Raw genomic sequence first — 26,810 nt, forward strand, 5'->3', positions numbered from 1 at the left:
ACGTTCCAAAATTAACCCTTAAATGCTTGGCCCTCCTCCACAAGCAGAAGATGTAACTTGTAGCAAATGTTGTGTTTTCTACTCTGCCAAAATGCTGGAAAAGTCCCCACAACACTTCCCTGGACTCCACTTCAAGTTTCAGCCCCTAACTCCCTTTACTCCACAACCTCCAAGCATGCCGCCTCCAAAAGTTGCGCAGTCCTTGTATTGTTGCTGCCAATTCTCTCCACAAACTTGCACTCCCTATTGTTGGTACAAACGGGTATAAGTAGGACTCCCTCCTTGGGCTGGCACTCGAAGTCCACCGAAGCAAGGGTTGAGATCTCCACTCGGAGACACTTGTGTGCTAAATAGCATTGCAGACTTGGGTTAAGCTCGAGCGTGCTATGTCAAAGACATCATTTCTGAATAGATGAATGAATGACCAAAACGAGTGCCTCCTGCTTTATTTATCAAAGAGCCTACAAGATGCCCATGCGGGCCTAACTTGACTTTCCCCACCAACTTCGCTCCAATGAGGGTGTCTTCCACATGTGGGCCGTAATTCTCCATGGATGCCCCCCATGCTCCACTAGAGCCACATTATTTCCCTTCCTTCCTAATGTTTGGGCCCCCACTTAATCCCAAAATTCATGTGGGACCTATGAACCCATATCTCCCAAGTGAAAACATGAAATAAGACAAAATTGTGCAAGATTCATATTTCCCTTAGCAATATTGTTAAGTGGGAATATCATGTCCTCCATGCCAAAACGTTGTTTGTCCTCAAGCAACTGTTGAGCAATGCTCTCTCTAGTTGTTGCCCCCATTGTCACTGCAAAAATGTGTCAAGGTCCCCGATACGTCACTGATTTGTCCCTGACCTCTGCACTGTCCTGACATGAAAGAGTCCCTCAATACCAAGATCCCAAGCCATCCTGTCCCACCTGAAGCTCACCTCGCTCCACTCATTATCCTATCTGGTATAAGTATCAGAAGTCCCCTGTATACCGTCAATGAGTATGGGATCATGATAATGTGGCACTCTTCCCAACTCCACGTGAAGTTGTCTTACCACATAGGCCATCTCATGCACTCCAGGAGTGTACTCTCGAAGATACCACCCAATCCCTGTAAAGATAACTTCTTGCTCACGTGAGCTTCTCCTGATATCATCCTGCTGGCCCACCTGCCATGTTAATGAAGTCCCCCATGCCATCAGCGAGTCATCAAAGCCTAATGGAAGATCTGAATGATCTTCCCCTGTAGAAATCAGCTCATCCCCAAGAGTACTTGTACTGCCAGGTCCCATGATGCTCGAATCCCACGCTAGTCTAAAAAGGGTGCCACTATGTTGTCGTTGCGTAACTTTGATCATGATCATTTGCCCCTCATGCTCAAGTTGTATCCACCTCTCTTGGGAGATGATGGAAAAACATCTATGGAGTCCCAACGCATCTGGACCAAGCACCTCCATGATGTCACCTCCTACCCATCCAACACTCACCCTGATCCATAGCGACAACAAGGAAAACCAACCTTGCCATGCAATCAAGGCCTCAACGCTTCCCCACATATCAAACCAAGGGCGAGCTGGGTCATCCCCAATCCTGATCCCACTCACCACAAAGCAGAGCGTCCAATCGACCAACCAAACCCCTGAATCCCACAAGCAAAACGACTGTGGCATAGTTCCGACAATTGATGGAACCAACCTGCACCACTTCTCAAGTCCCTGCGTACAATCAATATATGAACTCCATACATCACAAACCAATTTGGTGCGTGTGACACAACCCTGCGCTAGCCATACCACACAGTGGGATCTGTCATCCTACCTCCTAAAAATGCTCCCCAATACTGTCTAGAGTCTAAACATCCGCCTGTAAGCAAAGTCCACCAACTGTTGTAGATGCTTCACAGACAGCTCGAAATGTCTCACCAAAAGGGCATCATGTATCACCCTGAGTGTGGGCTCAAGGGTGGTGCAAGTGCTACCTCTATAGGAGATCAGACTACCCCGAGCCTGCATCAACCAAGTTCCAACTCGTTTCCTGACCATATGCCACAACTGGAAAGCCTCTCTCCCAATGCACTATGTCCCATCCAATTGTCTTAGATGAACCTCATGGGTCTTGTTGCTCGTGATGAGAGCATCAAGAGATGATATCCAAGTCCCCTATGTCAGTGTGCAATGTTGGAGAGTGATAAATGGAAGCTCACGGTCGGCCTGTGATCAACTCGCTCTCCAAATCTGAGTGTGCCAAACCCAATGGTGTGCTTGATGCCCTCGTCAGGATATCTCTCTGGCGACAACACTTTGACAACCTGTTGTGCATCATCTTGCTCGGCTGCACACAAGTACGTACCCCTACACACCTCTGCATAGCACTGAACTCCGTGGCACAACTCCATGCACCCCTGGATACCAACGCTCAATGCCATGCCCCCATGTACCATAGGGAATCCCATATGTGCCCATGTAACCACCACACTGCTAGTACACTTGCAACGAAGTGATCTACACTTCTTCATCTGCCCTGGTAGACTTGAGTGGTCTAACTCCACACCTGCTAGAGGGGATATCGTTTTTGTGTCGATCCTTGGTGACTCCTGTTCTCGATACCCCAATGGGAGAACAACATCTCCATACAATGATCGGTCTGGTGGCCTACCCATGCCACCTCCTCCCACCAGCTCTTGCCAGAGAATGATAATCATCTTATGACCCCATGCGCAACCAACATGCTAACACAATCCATGGAGCCTGCTCACGAACCGCCTATCTGCTAATGCCGACTGGAATTCCCCTAGGGAATGTATGTGCTCCGTCATTGGGTAGACTACCTCATCAATACCATAGCCATCTTGCATGTCTGATATTGGATAGGGAGCTCCACCTGGATCCCAATGCCAACCTGGGCCTCTAGTGCCCTCGATGTCTAAGAGCTCCCACTGAGCTTTACTCCAGACTATGACCATCTCTATGAGTCCACTCCACTCCACCAAGTACCAACTTAGAATATCTCGCCATCCAACCCCAAGAGAGGGATCGAATGCACAAACTCCCACACATAGAACAACCCCGCCATGTAGATGTTGCACCTTGTGCAACTCCGATCGTCTCATCCCACTATCCGGGTTAACACATGAGATACGACTAGGTAGCTCCGTCTCCCTCTTTCCACAGGGTAAAGGTGACCCAATAGTGTTTCTAACCTGGTCATCCCCTCTGGTATGCCTAGACAACTCTGCCTCTCTCAATCCAATGCATAGGGGTGGGATGATAATGTTGTAGATCCTGTTAGTGTGCCTCTGAAGCGAACTATGTTGGAATCCCAACGTGTGGTCTCTATGCTGCCACTCATCTTTGGCTAGCCCAAAGGATGGCTACATATCCTCCTCCATCATGGGCTCGACATGAGCCTCCCACTACTCCTCCAGAGACAACCCAACATGCAAGACATGCTCACTTGTCAATGGTAGGTCACTGCCCTCTGGCAACTCTGTCATAGATCTGGATGCCTCTGTACCTATTGGCAACTCATAAACAATGGAGATGTTTCTCGACACCTCATCAACCCGTGGTGTGCTACTATCACCTAAGAACTTGGTCACAACCCAGGATACCTCATCAATGGATACCTCACCAACGGATGGCATCTCATCAACGAGTGTATGTTCAACTCTCCTTGCCAACCATGGCCTCGTGAACTACTCTCTTGTCTTCTTCCTTAATCGTCCCCATCATCCCAACAAAATTCCACTGAATCCGCATTGGTTTGTGCATGCCTCTTAGTTCACAAAACTCCCAAAAAGAGAGGGACGCCTGAATGCCATGACCCAATGATTGGCATGCCCTCCAGTTTGCTTCCAACAACTCCACATCAATTGCAGTCATGTCTTGCAATCTTGATGCATTACCCATAATTTTGGGCATAGTGTATTTGTTGTATAATTGAGAATGGTCCTGATTCCCAATTGCGGAATGAATCATCATTTGTTGCATCTTAATCACTTCATTCAAGGTTACTACCATGTTGTTTGATTCTAATCTTTCTTTGGATCCCATGATTTCTTAGCTTTTTATTCTAGACTTGTCATAAAACTAAGGGTCTCCCTCAGGCTGAGCCAAGATTATGGCTCTGATACCATTGTAATATTCCTAGGGAATTTCTACAGTAAATAACAAAGCAAACATAGACATAAAACCACGAAAATCAAACACATGAGTCAGACCATGAAATTTCACCAAAATCTTTGTTGAGCCATTTTATTATAATAAGAAGAGGGTACAATGAGGTGTTGGAAAGAGTGAACCTGGGCTTGCTCAAGGCAAGTTGGCTAAGCCCAAATGAGCAATAAGAAATCCCTCTCAAATTTGTTGCTACTTTCTCCTGGCTCTGCGCTGAAAATACCTAGAAAGTATGTCGCTAGCTGCGAAAAACTACTGACAAGTTTGCACGCAGGACATTGGGGCTTGAATTTAGTGACTACTTCCACCTTTAGGCCGTGTTCTTCTTGAGGGAGGCCGAGTTCTTTTGGCCATCTCTTTCGCTCTCCTTGGTCGTGGCCATAGAGGAGGCTTATCCTCTTTTCTCCTTCAAAAATCTGCATTTTGTTGAGCCTTGGTAGGCCTCAAACTGCAAAAATTTACAGCTTGGAAAGGTCTATGGTTTGGGGCCAAATTGTTAAAATTTTCCTTGGATTTTAGAGAAAACCTCATTGTCTTTTCCTTCTTGTAACAACTAATAAAATTTCTGATTTTGGGAGCATGGGTTTTACCTTTTGGTATCCCTATCTCTCCACCTTTTGGAGAGGCTTGGTGGTTTGATTTTGTTAGTTTATTTCATTTTACATACAGATCATCTAATTGAGAAATTAACGCAACATGCATCACACTCATTTTGGATGCACTTTAATTTAATTTATTACATGTTTTAAATCCATAACAAGTTCATATTTTTTTGCATGCAAGCACTTTTTACTTGATTGTATTTGGCTTGAACATAGTACCAAGTTTACTTATGCTTTACCATTAAACACATCTTACATGCATCAAGTAGTTGGACAAATTTTCTCTATAAAGTAACATTCTATTTCATGTCAAGCAAGTACATTTCAAGTTGAAGTTAATTTTCATTGTTTGGTTAATTTACTTACAAGCCCCGAGCATCACTAAAACGTACCTCCAACTTAAGTTGGTTGAGTAGACTTTCAGGGACCCTCTACCTCTATTGACTTCTCATTGTGAGATCCAAATCTTTGGGTGAGGATGAGGTCTGAGGACTAGAGTTTAATTGTAACTTTGTTTTAGCGCTAATTAATAAAATAAACCAAGAACATTATTTCATGACATTTGTTTTACTTGCAAAGTTCTTAAATTTCTTGCTATCTTGATGGTTAAAAGTCTCACATGCAAATCTTATGCCAAGAAGCACTTTCGATGCAAGCATTGTAATCTCTTGATTTTGCAACAATTTTAATTTTCTTGTACTTAGAATTTGGCTTACCTTGGTAAATTAATTGTATATTGTCATGAATAGTTGATTTCACTGTCAAGTACTCTAATTTTGTTGTAAACTTAATTGCATCTTGTCATCTTGGTCTAACATTTGAGTTATTTTTATCGTCTCATTCTTACAAGTAGATTTCTAATTGTATTCTTTTGAGCAAGATAGTTTCCATGCTTTGATTTGTAAACTTGTTCATCCTAAAAGCATTTATAATATCTTGTGCTAACAGTTTATTGTTTTGCTTTCCAGGATTACTTTGGCTTTCCATTTGAAAGCATTCCACTTCATTTTAAGCAAATACAATTTTATTTCTTTAGAGCAATTTATTTAAAAGCACTGGTTGAATGCTCCTGTATTGATGGTTGTCATAATTATTTGATGTCATATTGCTCATACCACATTTGCTTATAAATCTCTAAAAGTAATCCATAATACTATAACACTCTCCTAGAAACTCACATCTTTAACTTAGTTTTCCTTTAGGGACCACCCCCTTACCTAAGCTAGGAGATAGTTTAAACGGAGAGAGTCTGGATTAGTGTGACAGCCCGTTCTCTGAGTTCCCTGCCACCAACCACACCTTGTGAGGTTGAAGGATTTTCTCACTAACTTGTAGGTAGGTGTAGGTGGCAGGAGTAACATTTTTTGCGCCGTTGTCAAGGACAAGCTTTCTTGTACCTTGGAAATCGACTAACCTTTTGGTTTTAGCATTTTTGAACTTTAGATTTAGATTCTTGCTCAAGTGGTGACTCCACTCAATCCAAATTTTGCAAGAGTCTCTACTAGGAGAAATTCAAGTGGTCTAGTAAGCCCCTCTCCTGATCCTGAAAGGATTTTTAGATAGAGGTTGAATAGACTTTCTCATAGTAGATCTCTTGTTAGTCTTGGGCAAGAGGCTATTTCTGATATTCATTTGTTTTTTCAAGAACAAGTAGAGCCTAACATCATGAATGATCTTTTTGCTCCTTGTGACTTCACTAACATAAATGGCTATCCTTACAATATCCCTGACAAGGCTATTGAAAAGTTGTCTTCCTTTCAATGTAGCAATGCCATTAGTGCTACATCACATGTGAAAAATTTTAATGTTTGTATCTTTAAATGGTGTAACACTGCTAATTATGAGGACGTGAAGATGAGACTTTTTGTCTTATCTTTAGAAGATGATGTTGTTGATTGGCTCACTGAGCAACCTGCTAACTCATATAACTCTTTACAAACCTTTCTAACTGCATTTTTGGACAAGTTTGGAGAGAAGAAGGAAAATAGGCATTTGATCAATGCCATTAGAAACATGAAGAAAAATGAGAATGAAACCATGGAGGAGTTTAACAAGAGATTCAATGAATTAGTAAAACACATGTCTGCTACTATTAAACCTCATGATGAATTTCTTTTATGCTCATATCTAGATATTTTTGTGTTTACGCTGCCTATGAGTTGAGGAGGAAGGAGCCTACGAATTTAAGTGTAGCTCAACCTAAAGCCTTGAAGATAGAAAGAGCTAGAAAGCAATCCGGAAAATATGAAATTCCTAGTTTCAATATGTTGGTTTTTGGTAGCATCGGATGTGCTCTAGCCATGAAAGTTGGTGGAGAGGCTAAGGCACATGAGATCTCTAAGACCTAGAAGTCATTTGGGGAAATTCCACCCGAACGGAGAGATATTAAAATAATTAATATTTTTAATGAGGTTCCTAAGTCTAAACTTAGGAAAATTAAAATGTTAATGTGTATTAATATAAAATGGGTGAGAAAGTTCTAAATGACGAGGATCAAGCCAAATCTAATCTTAGTCGTTGATTAGAGACTTAATCTCGACCGTTGAATCATCAATGGGAAAAGTATAAGAGGAGGCTTGAGGGTCAGTTGAAGATACACCAAGTTGATCAAGAATTCGATTTTCTGGGACAGGGTTTGCTGAGAAATCGAGTTAGTGATCTGTTGCAGCAAGGGGCAGTTCGGTAGAAGGTCGAGAATACATATCAGAGAGGCAGAGAAAGTGTTGGAGAGACAGCGCAGAGCCTAGGAACGCTGACGCAGAGGCCGAGGAGGCCAACGTAGAAGACGCAGAGGGACAAGAGGCTAACACTAGGTTGTAGAGGCAGTGCTAAGGAATTATTGTGGGGTAGACCAAGAGATGGTTAGCTGATGCAGAGCTGTAGAGGGTGACACAGTTGCAGAGAGAAGCTTGGAGCAGCTTTCGCTGTCCAGCTAAGGAACTGTCGAAGTTGCTGTGGGACCAATCATTCGGTTGTTGATTAGTCGGAATATCTATCTCCGAAGATATGTACTTTTCCCAAGGAAAATCTCTGAAGGGTGAGCCATTTCTAGCACCCTAGTTGTATTCAAAAAACTGCATAATAATAAAACCCTCATATCTGCTGCACTGGTTTTCCCGCATTGGGATTTTCCAGGGACGATTGTCCAAAAATAACGGTGTCCTTTGTGTTGTCTCAGTTTATTTCAGTTGTTGATCTGTATATGTGTGAAGGTTGCATTTGTGTTTATTTCAGTATTTATATTTATAAATAACTTGTTAATGGAAAAAACAAGTAGGAGATAATAAACTAGATAATGCAGTAGGGATTTTTGACGTGTCAAATTCAGAAATTTCCACATGGTATCAAAGCGTTGCAGATCACAGGAGGACTGAAGGCACCAACACAAATCTGAAATTTGTAGTAGTAGCAGCTGTCCCAAGAGACAACGTTGTTCCAGAGCAAAAGTAGTTAGAGAAGAAGTGACGCAGAGCCTGCATCAGCATTTCGAGCCAGGAGGAGGGTCAGCGCAGAGGCAGAGAGAGGCAGATCAAACCTACACAGTGCTTGGTCATCTTTCTCAGCCAGGAAGGATCGACGCTATGGCCAGGAAGAGCAGATTCAACCTTTGTCGAGATTGTGCAGAGCCTGAAAGGCTCAGTTTCTTCAGTTGTCAGGGCTTGGGAAGCTATGTGCAGATTGTGATTTGAGGAGCTAGTGGGATGCTGTTTCTGTCGATGCAAAACAGTGTCTAAGGAGACGAAACCAAGGTAGAGGGAGTCACTACCTCAACAGATTTCTAGCCAAGGAAATCCAAATTCGAGTTGCAGTTGCAAGGAGGATTTGAGAGGAGCGGTTCGATAGTTGGCTAAAGGATTTCCAGAATGGAAATCAGGACTTAGAGGGATATTTCTAGGAGGGGAGTCGAGACTTAGAGGGAGTCCAAAAGAGGTGCTGAAATGGTAGTGAAAGGACTGAGGGATCATGACAGGTTGGATGGAGCTTCAAACTTTGTCATTTGGAAGACTAGGATCTTGGTAGTCCTGGATCGACATCGCATCAAGGACTTTGCCTTGAAAACCGTGGCTATCCCAGTTGACCCAACTAAGAATGAGAAGTGTGAGGATGCAATGGTGAGGGTGAAGTGCATGATCCTTGATGGGGTCAAAGATCATGTCATACCATATATTGCTGAGAAGAAAACGACGAAGGAGATGTGGGACACTTTGACGACCTTATATCAAGGCACTTCCGTGCAGCAAAAGATGCTATTGGAGAATCAGTGGCGGTCATATTAGATGCAAAAGGGAGAGCAGATAGATCCATTCCTTCTCAGGTTGCAGGAGATTCGCGACCAACTTACTTCCGTGGGGTCTACACCGGATCCAGAGTTTATGGTCAGGACTGCCCTTAATGCAGTCTTCGAGGAGTGGGATATTGTCAAATTATGGTATTTTCTATGCTCAGAGCAGTTTACTTATTTTTCTTCTTATTAGCCACAGATTAGCAATCACATATACATTAAGTAAAGTGCAGATAGAACATTAAATGATCAACAGAAAACAAGCCAAGACAAGAGACACAAGATGTGGTGGCTAGCCAGGGACAAACCCCAATGGGAGAAACCCTTTGATCAAATCTTCTTTTATCTTCAATAGTTCAACAGAGAGAAATAGTACAAAATCTGAATTCTGTAATTTTATATCAGCAGCAGCAAACCCTAGATCAGTGAAGTCAAACTTGGTCAAACTGGTTGAAATTGATCTCTAAAATGCTTGGTCAATTTCCGGTCAACTTGTCCTCGAACAACCTGAAGAAACAGCCCTTGAACAACCCCAAAAGTACAGTCAATTTGCAGATTTATGAAGTCAACTTGCAGCCCTAAACTAGGGCAGTCAACACCGGTCAAACCAGAGGTCAGATCACCTCAGTTTTCGTGCCAAAAATTGCAGCCTGCCTAGGAGAGGCAGCCACACCCAATCCGCACCTCTAGATTGTCAACGCTTGGTCAACGTTGGTCAAAGAGATGACCTGCTTCCCTAGCGTCCTTTTTGCGTCTTCCTTGCCCTAGGACGTCCTCCTTTCAGCCACATGTGAGAGAGAGAGAGAGAAGATGAGTGAATGAATTGTCCAAATGAGGAGGAGGCACCTTGTATTTATATGCAAACATTGAGGATGAATAGACGTGACTGTTGGGCTTCTGAGCCTACATAAGTTTGCTCGCCGACCTTGACAATTTGTCCATAATCAAAATAAATTCATATCTCCATAAATACTTATCGGAATTGGATGATCTTTAGATCAATCCTACACCTCTCGATGAGAGGAATCTAGGAAAAATATCAATAGCCATAAATAAGGTGACCCACATGGAGTTTGGCCCTAGTTGCCAATTTTAACACTCCCTCTCAACTAGGGAGAACTTCATCTGCAATCCGTTAAACCGTCGCTGCTATCCATCCATCAAATGCACTGTCCTACACAGCTTGACCCCACTCTGCTCTGCTCGAACTATGAAGAAGAAGAAATGATCAAGGATGTATCATACCATCCTCCACTAACCTGAAGTCAGTCTCAGAGTGTGTACCACTCTCATTGATCCCAGATCAGTATCATTGATCCTAGATCAATGGAGGTCATCCTAGCATAGGGAGTACGGTAGATACAGCGATGCGTCCATCGAAAGTACTACTATGGTCCCTATCCTCATTTCCCTGCTCATTGATCAGATGAGAGGTACTTCCCATGAGTCCCAGACTACATGGGTAGGATGCCTCGACAGGAGAACTAATCATCCTGTCCACAGGAGAACGAATCATCTTGTCCAGTGGATGCCATGGAGAACTAATGATCCTGGCCCATAGGAGAACTAATCATCTTGTTCCACAGTTGCCACAGAGAACGAATCATCCTGGCCCACAACAGAACTAATCATCCTGTTCCACAGTCACCACGGAGAACGAATCATCCTGGCCCACAGGAGAACTAATTATCCTGTTCCATAGTCGCCACGAGGTGTCACAGGGGAAGGTTGAACCTTTTACCCTATACATAGTGCTCCACCAAGGGATGGTGAGTCACCCTGTGGTCACATGTCGCTCCAAGAAGTACCCCGCGCCCCCTTGGAGCTCCCAGAGCTCATTACATCATATTTGACCTTCATAAGAGGGCCTCTGAACGACACCAAGTCGTTCTTGGAAAGTCGGAAATTTGACCTTTCCTAGGGGCTTTGTCAAAATGTCGGCGACTTGTTCATCTGTACCGATATGTTGGAGCCTTATTGCTCCTCGCTGCACCATATCTCGAATATAGTGGTACCTAATATTGATATGCTTGGAGTGATCATGAAATACGGGATTCTCTGATAAACGGATCCCGCTCTGGTTATCACACAAGATCACGGTGGTATCCAACATAAATCCAAACAGCTCATTGAAGAGCTTTCGCAACCAGACGACCTCACAGGAGACCATGCTAGCAGCAATGTACTCTGCCTCGGTGGTGCTCAAAGCCACCGACTTCTGCTTCCTACTCATCCAGGATATCAAGGCAGATCCCAAAGAGAAACAACACCCGTAAGTGCTTTTTCGGTCCACCACACTGCCTGCCCAATCAACATTAGTATACCCAAGTAGTCTCACATCTCCGGCAGTGTATCTCAACCCATGAGTGATTGTGCCACAAAGATATCTCAACAAATTCTTGGCACCAATCCAATGTGAGTGGTGAGCCTCAACCATATGTTGACTCAATGTGTTGACTGCAAAGCATATATCCAGACGAGAGTTCACCAAGAACATCAATGCTCCAACAAGTTGACGATACTCGGTAGCATTTCATAAAACAGGTCCGGCAGCACTACCGCTTAACTTCTTGAAGTCAAGCTCCATCGGGGTAGTTACGGGCTTGTAGTCCACCATGCCGAATCTCTCCAATATCTTCACCACATATTTTCCTTAAGATAGGAAAATCTCCCCTGGTTTCTGCCAGACTTCCAGTCCTAGGAAGTAGTGCATAAGTCCTAGGTCTTTCATCTCGAACTCATGTCATTGTTTCTGTCATGCTTGTTTAAAGTTATGTTAGTATGCAACTATCTCATATTAGCATAAGAATTACTTATTTACTTTAGGAAAAAAAATCTTCTGGTGGATGTTAGATGTGTCTCTAGGAACTCTTTCCACTGCGCTTATGTAATTTCATGTGGATTTAATGATTTGTGGTGAAGTTTTGTAGAGGAATCATTCTTTGGTCAAATTTTTCAAGCGTAAGGGGAAATTCTCGGAGGAATCAATCCATTCTTGAAAAATATTCAAGGAGAACCCGCATGTATTGAACTCCAAAGTCTCATCTAGATCTTATTTTTGTTTTGCAAGGATTCTTTCAAGTTTCTTAAAGCTCTTATTTCTTGCATCAAAATATCAAACTTAAAATTATTTATTTATTTTTTGACATATTGCACTTAATTTATCATTGTCTGGTTATTTCAAAGAGTTAAGTCATTGTTAGTCAAAGAGGAGAGCTTGCTCATACTCTTTGGCCTAGCTTCTTGTAGATTATTTTTGTAACATATTTTGGTAGTTTTCCTAAGCTAATATTTGTTGTGTTGTTGTAACAATTTCTAACCTGTTCTTTGCAGCTACTTGCGGGATTCATCATCAAAAACTACTTACAAGTTTGTATGCAGGACCTTGGGGCTCGAATTTAGTGACTGTTTCCACCTTTAGGTCGTGTTCTTCTTGAGGGAGGCCGAGTTCTTTTGGCCATCTCTTTCTCTCCTTGGTCGTGGCTATAGAGGAGGCTTATCCTCTTTTCTCCTTCAAAAAGTTGCATTTTGTTGAGCCTTGGTGGGCCTCAAACTGCATAAATTTTCATCTTGGAAAGGTCTGTGGTTTGGAGCCAAATTGTTAAGACTTTCCTTGGATTTTAGGGAATATTTCATTGTCTTTTCCTTCTTGTAACAACTAATAAAATTTTTGATTTTGGGAGCATGGGTTTTACCCATTGGTATCCCTATCTCTCCACCTTTTGGAGAGGCTTGATAGTTTGATTTTGTTGGTTTATTTCATTTTGCATGCATATCATCTAATTGGGAAATTAATGCAAGATGCATCACACTCATTTTGCATGCACTTTAATTTAATTTACTACATGTTTTAAATCCATAACAAGTTCAGTTTTTTTTGCATGCAAGCTTTTTTTACTTGATCTTATTTGGCTTGAACATAGTTCTAAGTTTCTTATGCTTCACCATTAAACACATCTTACTTGTATCAAGTATTTGGACAAATTTTCTCCATAAAGTAACATTCTATTTCATGTCAAGCAAGTACATTTCAAGTTGAAGTTAATTTTCATTATTTGGTTAATTTACGTACATGTCCTAAGCATCACTAAAATTTACTTGCAACTTAAGTTGGTTGAATAGACTTTCAGGGACCCTCTACCTCTGTTGACTCCTCATTGTGATATCCAAATATTTGGGCGAGGATGAGGTCTAAGGACTAGAGTTCAATTGTAACTTTGCTTTAGTGCTAAACAATAAAATAAACCAAGAACACTATTTCATCACATTTGTTTTACTTGCAAAGTTCTTCAATTTCTTTCTATCTTGATGGTTAAAAGTCTCACATGTAAATTTTATGTCAAGAAGCACTTTGGATGCAAGCATTGTAATCTCTTGATTTTTCAACAAGTTTAACTTTCTTGTACTTAGAATTTGACTTACCTTTGTAAATTAATTGCATATTGTCATGAATGGTTGATTTCACTTTCAAGTACTCTAATTTTGTTGCAAATTTAATTGCATGTTGTCATCTTGGTCTAACATTTGAGCTCTTTTTATCATCTCATTCTCACAAGTAGATTTCTAATTGTATCCTTTTGAGCAAGATAGTTTCCTGCTTTGATTTGTAAACTTGTTCATCTTAAAAGCATTTATAATATCTTGTGCTAAAAGTTTATTGTTTCACTTTTCAGGATTACTTTGGCTTTCCATTTGAAATCATTTCATAAGCAAATACAATTTCATTTCTTTAGAGCAATTTATTTAAAGGCACTGGTTGAATTCTCATGTATTGATGGTTGTCATAATTATTTGATGTCATATTGCTCATATCACATTTTCTTATAAATCTCTAAGAGTAATCCATAACACTATAACACTCTCCTAGAAACTCACATCTTTAACTTAGTTTTCCTTTAGGGACCACCCCCCTTAGCTAACCTAGGAGATAGCTTAAACGGAGAGAGTCGGGATTAGTGTGACAGCCCCTTCTCTGAGTTCCCTGCCACCAACCACACCTTGTGAGGTTGAAGGCTTTTCTCACTAACCTGTAGGTAGGTGTAGGTAGCAGGAGTAACAGACCGATAATCTTCAGGTACTAGAAAAAAGCAGTGTGTTAAAAATAGCAGTTTTTAGAATCTAATGAAATTGACTCTGAAAGCAGCCTTGATCCATGTCAATGTCATGTGATGGATTCCCATTGGATCTTAACCCTCTAGTTGCATAAGTATTACTGGGGATTAACACTCCCTAAGCAGGGCTCAAACTCAATGATGTGAGAGATAGGAACATAAAGTGCTTAGTACATGGTTCACTCAATTCATATAATAATCCAAAAACCATGCATCCATGTTTCCAACTAATCAAAAAGTTGTCATGGAGAGACTCCTAGATTTACAATGCCCCCAAAAGTTTTCATCATTATGATGTGCAAGAATCTTATTACCCCTCAAGCCCTGGTGAATACCCCTAGTAAGGCAAGTATCATACATGGCAGTGACTCTCTTCTGCAAGGATATTACCACAACCCTAGCCCTTGATGAATACCCCTAGTTGGTAAGTATCATACATGGCAGTGACATCCCAAGGTCCCAAAAATAAACAACAGACAGGCACAAAATTAGCATTAATACTCTGGTTAGGAAAGTGCACTCCCAGCCTCATTAATCCACATAGACTAGGCTGGGTCAGCTATCAATCTGCTCCCAAATAAGTCATAATTTATAAATAAGATCTCTTCCTTAAAGTAGAATCCATTACCATCATCTTCCTTGTCCAAATCCTCTCTCCAGGCAAACATGTATCTTCCAATATCTCAAGTGCAATAGCTCTTTCCTAGGATTTTCTCTTGGTCTTCCTTTTCCCCCTACCAGATCACACGAGGCAAAATTAAACTTAGGAGCATAATTACAAGTGACATAAAATGGGTAAAAAAGTGAATTACAACTTTGCCACTTTAGGATTTTTACCCCAGTTAGCTTGAAAAACACTTCGCAAATCATTTGCCCCTCTCAGTGCTGCCTAGGCACCAGGATTAGGTGGTTATCCTTGTTGAACATGATTCCCTTTCTCTTGGATGTGTTTCACAAGCTCTTCAGCAATGTCTCAAACGACAACATGTTAGAATTTTCCAATAATACCAATACATGTATGAAATTTGAATCATTGTATTCATAATGGATTAAAATGGGTCATGATAAGAAAGTATGTCATCAGGCAATACATGCATATGCCTTTATCAAACTAAGTACTCAACATTACTATTAAGGAATTGCTCATCATATTCCATCAAGAGAGTACTCATTAAAATTTATTAAGTAAGCACATATGTTCCATAGTTCAATATATGTCAACATCAATAGTATAAATTAACAAGGGGGATAATGAGTCCAGACCATCATCCCCTGACAACACTCCCAGTCCCGTAATAAGTAGCAAATAACTACATCTAGGGTATCAACAAGGCATTAGTTATGCACTAGGGGGTGTTACATGAGGCATATAGCCCCATCAGGAAGGGAACAAAACTAGAGAAGAACAAATGGGGAGGTAGTGTTCAAGACATGCTGTTGTGGACATGACAAAGAGAGTTGCAAGGACAATGCACATTGGAGACAGGTTCTTGAAAACGAATGCAACTGTATTAGGTTACCTAGCCTTTGGTTCAAATCCAAATGAGTAGAACAAACTTCCCTGTATTCACATTTTGAAAATTGACCCGTCTACACATTTCTTTTTTTCTTTCATTTGTAGAATGAAATGTTGTATTGGATTTATGTTGGTTTGTCCCATAGGCTCGTTGTCCTCTTGGATATTTTGATAAGTTTATTTTCTATTTTATTCTATTCCCATGAGAGATGAATTTTTGTATCTCGTTATTCATACTAAATAGCACTCTATCACCTCTCTCTCCGTGCAGCTTTGTCTTGTATTGTATCTGGGCATACTTTATGATTTAAAAGTTTATTATGAATCTCTCATGAATAGTCAGTGGTATTGTTCCATGGTTATGAAATACAAGGAAATTTTGATTCTCATGTAATTTATGAATTCCTGATCTACCTTAGCTCTTGTTGAACACGCAACAAAAGACATGTATTGAAGGGACTATAAATTTTTCTCTTCAGGTGTGATATGGAGGAGAAAAAAGATGACGAGGACAGCACAATGAATGAAGGCGAGGCAACAGTGACACTAATGCATGCAAAAAAACTTTTAGAAAGTGGAGTTAATCCCTCTGATATTGGCATCATTACACCTTATGCAGCACAGGTTTGTATGAATTTGTATAAATGTATCAGCTGGAAGTATCCTTTTTCATATTGTACATTGATATCCTTTTAAACCTGGCTAATATTACCATTAGTAAAACAATGAGTTTAAAAATCTTTGAATAGAACTGGTTTTGTGGATAACCACAATATTTCACCAGATATGGGATGCAGTCATCCTTTTGTATGGTTGGCATTAATTAGAATGTTGGTTTTCAATAAATTGAGGTAGTAATTCCTTTGTCCTTTATATGCTCAGTTCGAATGTTGCGAATTGATGAGCACTAAAATTACAATTTTTTCTATTAAGAGCAGACATTTTTTTAGTTCTAAGTTACACTTACTATCCTTGACAGGCCACAGTTTATTTTAGTCTATATCTATAAAAAGTTGAATATATGTTTTCTTTGTCTCTACATAATTTATCTTGTACATATACGTTGTTCTGTAGTGCAAATATAGTGAATTCAAGTGCTACCTCTTAGAGTTCCCTAGTTTGGTGTTTTCTCATACTAGTAGATATCATAGCCGCATTTTGGCTATCATCCGAGCTTTATTTAGAAACTACTTTTGCATATAGGTCTACGCTTCAGTAGCATTTTTGAGGAATGTGTTCCATATACTTCTTATATACATGTATATATGTCAGAGTAGTCAAAACTGAAACCAGTATAGAACTGACCGAAGAATTGATATACAAACAACTGAAGAAAAACTACATAAAATATTCAGTTTTTATTTTTAATTAAAAAACATGAACGTAAATCTAAACCATTAGACACCAAAAATGCAAAGTTTGCTAAGTTATTTCAATTTTGAATGTTGCATGCAAGGGTTTATATGTCAAAATTACATTGAATTATAAGATTTGAGATACATAAAGTTAAAGTTCTAAAATAAAATAGATAAACACTGAGACTCTAGGTGGTCTCTAGAGTCCAAAAGTCGGCACACCGTAGTCAAATGAATGCATAGCTCATACGAAGTATGACTCATTAGATCGACTCAACGGAGTCCATGAAGTTTTATTTCTCTTGATAAATGGCTTTGAAAATTGTTTTCATTTGATCTTTTAGATCTATTGGCACCATTGGGCCCTGCTACTGCAAAATCTAGCACCCTAGTGCAAAGCCTCACTAAGAAATCTAAATTGAAAGCAACAATGGGAGAGTCACCACTATCACCTTAGTAACTTCTCCCCTTTTTTGTGGTTGGATACAATCCCCACAAGGGAGGTTTCCCTAGTAGCTCTTAGGGATCAAATAACCCCAATAGACTTACATTAAATGCCCCCTAAGGATTCTACAACAAGATTCATACAATTACAATCATAGAGTGATTAGGGTTTCAGGTGATTTAGGGTATAATTTCAAGAGAGCGAGTTCAAAGGTCTCTATGGATAAATCTAGAGGGCTTAGTGTGACCAATAGAGGCTCAAATAGGTTCCCAAACACATGCAATCAAGAAATGCAAAAGTGTCATTTTAAGTGTATTTTCCATCCATAAATTAGGGCTAACATCTAGGGTTTTAAATTGATTTTATATCTATTTTAGCCATAGAAAATTGGTGTAATCAATTCTTTTGTTTACTCTTATTTTTATCACTCATTTCTCACCTTATTATCATAGTTTCCAGGGCTAGTTTTACTACTGTTATAAACTAGTTTATCTCTGCAATTCCTGATTTTAACTGCTAGTTTACTTCAGGAAAGTGTGATTTCTTGATTATGTGTGTTTAGAGACCTTCTTTGAGCCTTTACTAGTTGACATAAGCCTCTAGAAGAGCCATAGGACCCTTTGAACATAAATCTAGAAATTACTTCCAAAATCCACTATAGACCTTAATTGCTTGATCTCCTAGATTGGTGGTAATTAAAATAGAAGCCTTAGGGGGATCTTGAATTTAGTTTAATTGGGCCATTTGATCACTAAGATCTACTAGGGAATCCTCCCTTGTATTGGATATCCATCCTTCATTAAAACAAGGGGAGTAGTTGCTAACTTGCTAAGGTGACAATGATGACACTCTCTTTGTTGCACATTGTCTTAGTCACCTAGTGAAGCTTTGCACTAAGGTGCTATAATTTTTTGTAACATTTTTGCATCATTGGCGAGGAGGAATTGAGTCATCCCAGAAATCCGAAGTTTATGCTTCAACCTCTCTTTTGATAAGTATACTGCAAAGTCTTCTTTAGTGTGCTTATCTGGCAACTCCATTGGAGCAACGAAGTCCTTGTTCCTTGTAGTTGTTACTATTCAAAAGTTCGTGCTTGTAGGGTGAAACAAGCATCTTTTAAAGGCATTCAATTCACCTTGGTGACTCCACAGTTCTGTATTATGAAAATAGAATGCGATAAAAAAAGGCCCCTTGGGATTTGCATGAATTGTACCCTACTTTGGATGTGAAGGATATTCCAAGATACCCAAATGGCTATAGTACAAATTGCTTGATAGATTGTCCAAACATTGATGGTGATCCTTCTTCATCCATTACTTATGTTGTAAGATTCTTAAAACACACTTCAGAAATCAATATGATACCTGAGATGTGCTTACCAGATTGTTCATTTGTTCTATAGAAGAAAAACAAAGGGATTGGATAAAGTGTTATTTGCAGTCCAAAAAACATATTTTCTACTGCACTGTTTATTGAAAAATTTCTCGAGTGCTGGGGTCCAAGATTCCAGAAATGTGAAGATACCTTTCAAGACTTGATAAAATCTCTTCAAGAAGAAGCTCTTCTAGATCTCCTCGAGACAATGAAATATTTATAGAAGAAGAGGAGCTTCCTCTGGCTTTTGAAGATAGTCAAACCACCAATGCAAAAGAATGAAGAAGAAAGTTATCGAAGAGAAAGCATTTTTTATTACAATCAAAGATCAAGCAAATAAGGAACACATTGAAATATTTATAGAAGAAGAGGAGCTTCCTTTTGAAGATGGTGAAACCACCAATTCAAAGCATGAAGAAGAAAGTTATCGAAGAAAAAGCATTTTTTTATACAATCAAAGATCAAGCAAATAAGGAACACATTGAAGATAATGGTCCTATTGAATATTTTGATGAAGCATCTCATATTGGAGGTTAGGTCCATTTAGAAGATCCTATTTAAGAAATCACTCTTTCCAATGAAGACAAGAATGAGTTCCTTACAAAGCTTTAGAGTTCTATGATATCTCTTTGAAAAATTTGGAAAAAGGAAGTTCTTAGAAAGACACCTTTGTAGGTGAATAATATTGATAATTTTCTACATGTAGGGAATGATAAAGGGGATATGATTTGTTATCATTTACACACAAGCTTAGTGCATATTAACCTCTTAACCGCTTAGTGCATATTAAGCAACATAATTCATTCTAATGACATGTTTATTGACCGCTTAGTGCATATTAACCAACATAATTCATTCTAATGACATGTTTATTGGGGAAAGAAGTGTGGGAAAGAGTATGCATTTTTTGTTTCCAGAAAAGTGGAAACAGAAAAACATTTCATTTTAGAATGTGAGGCCTTCAAAGACAACAAGGAAAATTATGCAGATATGCTGGCAGCTGGCTCTTTAGGATAATCTATTTAGTGAGGGGTTTGTCAAGAAGCTAGGAGCATTTATTTTGAAGCTTCACAGAAAAAGGGCTGAATACATCAAGCAGATGAAGAAGCAATCTGTCCCGTAAGCTATCTTTAGCCTCGTGGCCTCGTGGACGTAAAATAATTTCTTCTTTCTTTCTCTTCTTGATGACCAGAACATTTATTAATCTTAGTCTTACCTTTTTATATTTAATGATTGGTTTAGTTCATTATGGAAATTGGCTTACGAATCTCCAAGTGTTTTCCTGCTTGGTTTATCACGGTGCATACATCCTGGCATTTTGCCTTATTCCAACCGACTCTGTTCAGCTTTTCAGACCCCTTGGAATACTATGGGATACTCTGTAGTCCTGTCGGCACAGATGCATCAGTTGACATCTTCATGTGTTTTGTATATGAGTGGCCTGCCATCTAGTTCTTATTTTGTGGGAATACTCCTCTTGTTATGCCTGTATGCTCTTCAAAATTTAGTCATTTTGAGAGGACCAAAATTCTTGCGAACGGGTATCTTAATATATGCATAAAATGACTCATTATTAGAAGTTGATGTTTTACATTCTCAACTAAGTCACAGGACAGGGAGGACATGGAAATGCAAGTATCCAACATAGCACACGTTGACCCAGAAACAGAACATGGAGACATATTTTATATATATATATATATTAGAAACTAGAACATTTCCAAAACACATGGAATCCCTTCAAATCTTGATTTTACTCTTCACGTGCTCCTTCCCTACAGCGGAAAGTGAAAAAAAAAACGTGTTTATAGGCTAACTGATATAGTTCAACACAATAGCACTTTCAGTTCTAAGAAATAATAGTCATATATTACTGTGTACTATCTCCCTCCTGTACGGATTTCAGACACTTAAAAATCAAGGTAAAATTAATGCCAAAGCTAGACTAGCTAGTATAGTAGAATAATCGAGCAGGCTATTAACACATTAAATTAATCATAAAGCCTAGAGACATTCCCATCCTATTTGTGTCTTGCAATATGTTGAGAATGATACACCATGATTTTTAAGTCTTTAATGACACAAGTTGCATGGGAAGTATAGCAGTTACTCATGTACAATTTTAAAGCGGGATGGTACTTTCTTGTTGGATCCTCAAGTTATGAATACACAGTAACTAAAGATAAAGATTTAGGCAGTTCTCCAAATAAACAGCTATTTGAAAATGGGAAACATACAGATTGTTTCAAGGGACATGCAATGACAAAATCTCAAACACCCCAGAAAAAGACTTTAGATAGGGCAGCCCTGAAAAACACTCGAGAGTCCAGATCAAAATTCAAAATCCATGAATCGAATGTGATCAAATACTGTAATGTCTGCCAAGGAACATGCAGGACATGTGTAGGCCACATGTCTGACATATGTCCTAAACTTTTAGGACACATGTTTGCAGTCTGACATATGTCCTAAACTTTTAGGACACATGGCAAACATGTGGGGGACATGTGTCCTAGAGTGTCAAACTTCCAATACATGGGATATGGACTCAGACCTCTTGTTGGACGTGTCCAGTTTCTTAGATTCTCAGGCGTTCATATGTTCACAGGTTTTGACCATTCACTCTCTCCAGGTCCCACTTTTTGACTTAATTTTCTACATCATTCCATGACTGTAAGCTCGTTGTGAACGGGAAAGAGGTTAGCATAGAATAAGAGAGATTTTGAATACTAGTATGGAAGCTCGTCAAGCATTAAATATGGTCCAGCTGTCAATGTTGTCTTGTTTAAATACAAGCCTTCAAATCATCTATACTTTTCCATTCTCTCTCACAACCATGCCTCAACACAGAACAACTACAGGAGAAGTCCACGATTCTGGTGGCTTGAGTGAACCATGTTTACAAAGAGGCATAACATGGATGCACATATCTGGCAAATAGTTCTATGTTCTAAGAGGAATTCCGATTTTGGCAAATCTACAAAGTTGAGGTGGCAAATATACATGCTGTTGTGGAAAATACATTATTTGAAGACGGTGATGGTGCAAATACGTTGTCTAAACGTTCCGAGAAGTGACATTTTTACTGTGGTAATAATAAGGATCTTAGAGTATAGAAAGGGACAGAGGGAGGGCAATGTGCTAGGTATCTTATTATAACTTGCTCCTCGACAGCAAGTAAAACAGTAAAGCATAATTCATAACTGCTGTAACCTATATGGTGTTTGTTAAATTTATGCTATTTGTGAAGATATCTTTCATGTTTTGATTACTTACTAAGGGTTGTATGTTATGAAAATAAATTTATGCTATTTATGAGGATATCTTTCATGTTTTGATTACTTACTAAGGGTTGTATGTTATTAAAATAGGTTGGGCTGTTAAAGATAATGAGAAGCAAAGAGATGAAGTTGAAAGATTTAGAAATTTCTACAGTCGATGGCTTTCAAGGCCGAGAGAAAGAGGCGATAGTCATATCAATGGTCCGTTCTAATGCAAAACACGAGGTGGGGTTTATGTTCTTTCATCTGACATTAAAAATAATTGTACTTGAAAGTCGTGCAAACATAATCCTTCTTAAATATTTTCTTATTTTGCAGGTAGGTTTTCTAAATGACCGCAGGCGAATGAATGTAGCTGTGACACGTGCACGTAGACAATGTTGTATTATTTGTGACACTGAAACAGTGAGCAGTGACAAATTCCTGAAACGCCTTGTAGAGTATTTTGAAGAGCATGCAGAGTATTTGAGTGCCTCGGAATATCTTACTTGATTGTGACAGCTTAAAAATGTGTTGAATCTTCTTTTGATATAAACTATTTCAGGTTATAGCCGAAGGGATGCTATAAGCCCTTTTGGGTAAGAGTTTGCGCAAATATAAAGATTTAATTTAACAATACTGAGATGTATGTATATGCCACTTAGCGTGAGAATTGGTCCATGGACATTAAAAAAAGTAGTCTCAGTGTATCATGGGATATTGTAGGCAACAGATTTTGTTATCATGCCACTTAGCATGAGACTTGGTCCATGGACACATTAAAAAAAGTAGTCTCAGTGTATCATGGGATATTGTAGGCGACAGATTTTGTTATCGTTTTCTTGCGAATTTTAAGTAGAGCTTAACCCATGAATCTATCCACCCTACGGTGGTATTTGGAATATTGCTAGCAATTTTTTTTCCGAATTTGTTTCCCCATTTTTATCTGTAGTGAACAATTTTAATCGACGTTTCAAGTCGAGGACTTGTCGTCAGGAGAATATTGAATACTTCTCGTTTCTTTTCACATGCCACTCTTGTGGTTGGTGCTATGCAAAGTTAAAGGTTGCTTATATCCATTGAAAGATGTTTATGGAAAGAAACCATGTGAAGATTTTATAATCTTGTTGCTTATACCCATTGAAAGATGTTTACGGAAAGAAACCATGTGAAGATTTTATAATTTTGTATTTTATTAGTTGTTCATTGTTGAACATTTGTACAAATTGATTATTATAGTTGTATTAGTTTGATCATCTTAAATTTAGATTTATTAAGCTAATTTATTAAGGGGTTAAGATGTAAATTTTTGTGTCGCGTTTTACAGTTCAATGAGGGTAATGTTTTACAGTTCAATGAGGGTAATGTGTGATTTTGTTCAATGTAAAGTTAACATGTGCTCTTTTTAAAATAAAAATATTTTTTTCTATAAATAGAAAAGCATGGTTTGCTATAATAAAAAAAAGACAAAAAACAAAAAACAAAAATGAATAAGCATGTTTAGTTAGTTTTAATAAAATATTCTGATGTCCACATGACTTAAAGAGGGTAATTATTTCAAACTCAAGTTCAAAAAAACATTGGAAATCAATAAACATCCCCATAATCTCAACAGATATGGAGGTGTTGAGATTAGTTCTAGTTGGATTCCTCTAATTTCTCACTTCTAACTTTTCCTTTCTCTCCTTTCATCTTTCCCTCTTCATTTCTCTTTTCTCCTTTTCTTCCCTTCCTTTCTTTTTCCTCCCTTTCTCTTGTTTTTTCCTCTTTCTTTATCCTTTCTCATTCAGTCATTCTTTCTCATTCCCTGTTTTTAATATATCATTTTCATTTATTTTTTTTTCTTTATCCCTTTCATTACTCTTTTTTTTCTTATTATTTTGCTTTCTCCTTTCTTTTCTTAGGCTTGTCTCTCATATATTTGTACGTGTATAAATCTTTTTTCATTCTCTATGATTCTTTTGATTTACTTTATTATTATTCTATCCTTTATTTTATTATATTTTTTATCTTATTATTGATTATTTTATTTCATTATTTATTTTATTATGCCAACATTTTTTTCTCCTCTTCGTTATCTCTCCCTTTTAACTTTTCTTTCTTTCGTATATTGTATTTTCTTCATCTGATCTTATCTTATTGTTATTATTCTTTCTTATTTTATTTATGGTTCTATCTTATTTTATTATTGATTCTAGAGACTAATTTTTCAACCTAGTATGAGGGGATGTGTAAGTATGTTTGGCCACAAGTCCCTCAAAATAAAAATAAATAAATTCCACACTTGTCCCTAAATAAATAAAGTCTACACATGTCCCTCTTAAAATAAAAATAAATAAAATACACTCTAAATAGAAAAATAATGTGTGCTATAATAAATAATAAATAAAAAAGAATATGTTATGCATTTAAAGTAATTTCATGTAAAGTAATTAGAAGTAAAAAAAGTGAGTAAGATATTTAAATCTTGTTGAACCTAGAGGCTCATTCTAAATCTAAGTGTGAGAAGTATGTCAGTGTTCAAATTTTGAGCCAAGAGGTTCATTCTACAACCCAGAATGAGATGTGTAAGTATGATTGTGTTCAATTTGGAATTGACACGTGTCCCTTTAAAAAAAATTATTATGAAAATAAAAAAACAAAAATGAATATATGTGTTTGGTTTGTTTAATTATAAATAGTATAAAACATTAATAATCAATCTCACTCTCAATGGTAGTACTAAGGGGAAGTGCTAAAAATATTTCACTCACTCAATCATAAATAAAATATTTGAGGTGGGATATAATAAAAACACAAAAAATGAATATAAGTATATGGTTTGTTTAATTAAAAAGTATAATAAAACATCAATAACCTCACTTAATATCGATACAAAGGAGAAGTAAAAATATTTCACTCTTACTCTCAATCGTAAAAAAAAATATAAAACAACATAATCTTATATCAACTTATAAAGAAATAAAGTTAAAAGTTAAAAGTTAAAAAGAAACATACATACATTACATAAATCAATTGAAAAAATATATGTATTTTTTATAGTTAAAACATTTTAAGTAGTCTCACTATTTTATGCCAAAATGAATTTTGATCCATTTTATACATTCAAAATTGCAACATAAACAATGAAAAATTACAAATGCTCTCTCCCTCTCTCAAGGTGCAAACATTTTATTCAAATTTTGCACTCTAAAAGAAATTTTGAACTCAAGAGACTTGATCCTTGTCTTGTGTCTTGCTAGATCGGTGGTTAAAATGGATTTTTGCTTCCCTCTTTTTTTATTTAATTATTTATTGGTTTTCCTTTTTATTCCGCTGTTAAGATGGATCTATATTGGTTTATTATTTATTCTATTTTATTTACTACATTTTTGTTATGTAGATTTTTTTTTTTCTCTTCCCTCCTTTTTTTATTTAATTATTTATTGGTTTTCTTTTTTCTTTCTTTTTCTCTTCTTTTGACAGTTGTCCTGTTGATGAGTTTTGTTTGTTTTGTGACTGGAAATGTTTATCTAAAAATGACAACTGTGGATTAACCACAAAAATCTTCAAATAGAGGTAAAATAATTATAAGTGAAAAAAAAAAAAAAAGGTGTGAGTAAGATGCATATACCTCATACTTTTCAAAAATATTTTAACATAAGATTTAAATAAAGTATTTGAGGATTTATGTTAGGGTAATGTGTGATTAGGTGCTCAATGTGGAGTTAACATGTGTTCTTTTTAAAATAAAAAATAAAAAAAATGCTTTACAATCCAATGTGGTAAAATATTTCACTCACTCAGTTAAAAATGAAATATTTTGAAGTTAAAAAATAAAATTAAAGTGCGAGTGAGATGTATAAACCTTTCAAAAACATTTCAACATACCATATAAATGAAGATCTATATTAACTAATTTATGTAGACATCAATTTTATATATATATATATATATATATATATATATATATAGATAAAAGAAAATATTTTAATGTTGTATAAAATGTAGACATCAATTTTATATATATATATATATATATATATAATGTTGTATAAAATAAACTATTCAATGTTCAAAGGGAAAAGTAATTGAAAGTTAAAAAAAATAAAATAAGAAATATAAGTAGTTCCTAACAAGAATAATAATAAAAGGGAGATGTGTCATTTATTCAATTTTTAATATAAATTTAATATGGGACATTTAAAAATATTTATGATAATAATAAAAAAACTCAATGTGTATAGTAATATTGATGTATATTTAAAAAAATATTAATAATAAAAAAATCACTTAGTGTGGAAAATGTAGTCTGTATATAAAATGTCTCAATACGTATGATATGTAAAATATTTTAATGTCGTGTGTGCATGTGTGATAATTGAAAAAAAAAAAGTTAAACAATTTAAACAATGAAAAATTATGCATTGTATATATATAAAGAGAGAACCACTACAAATTCATTAGGATCTATCAATCGATAAAAGGGATGCATTTTTTTTCAAACTTTAATCTCTAAAAGAGATTTGCACCTAACCCCAGGGTTAACTCAATTGATCAAGTCTCCATAGTCATGATGTTTTTCCATGATACTAATGTTTAGGATAGAATATTAAATCATTGATGCTACCAATCCAAGTATCACAACAAGACTAATTTGCACTATGGAATAATATACAACAGTAAATCTACTAGTGCACAAAAATATACAC

The 26,810-nt window shown here is 37.5% G+C and overlaps 1 protein-coding gene across 2 annotated transcripts in view; it reads left to right on the plus strand.

The window, feature by feature from the left end:
* LOC149153397 (DNA-binding protein) overlaps positions 1-23,088 on the plus strand; it is a 413,454-nt gene extending 390,366 nt beyond the window's left edge. For both annotated transcript variants that reach the window (XM_089442331.1, XM_089442330.1), the window contains exons 13-15: positions 16,165-16,309; positions 22,231-22,365; positions 22,459-23,088. In XM_089442331.1, coding sequence (XP_089298457.1) covers positions 16,165-16,309; positions 22,231-22,365; positions 22,459-22,632 — 454 coding nt within the window. In that variant the 3' untranslated portion in view covers positions 22,633-23,088. The remainder of the gene's footprint in view (positions 1-16,164; positions 16,310-22,230; positions 22,366-22,458) is intronic.
* The last annotated feature ends 3,722 nt before the right edge of the window (positions 23,089-26,810 follow it).

This window comes from Pinus tabuliformis, chromosome 9 (assembly GCF_031772625.1).
Source record: "Pinus tabuliformis cultivar Carrire ecotype Pingquan chromosome 9, CPIR1, whole genome shotgun sequence".
Lineage (NCBI taxonomy): Eukaryota > Viridiplantae > Streptophyta > Pinopsida > Pinales > Pinaceae > Pinus > Pinus tabuliformis.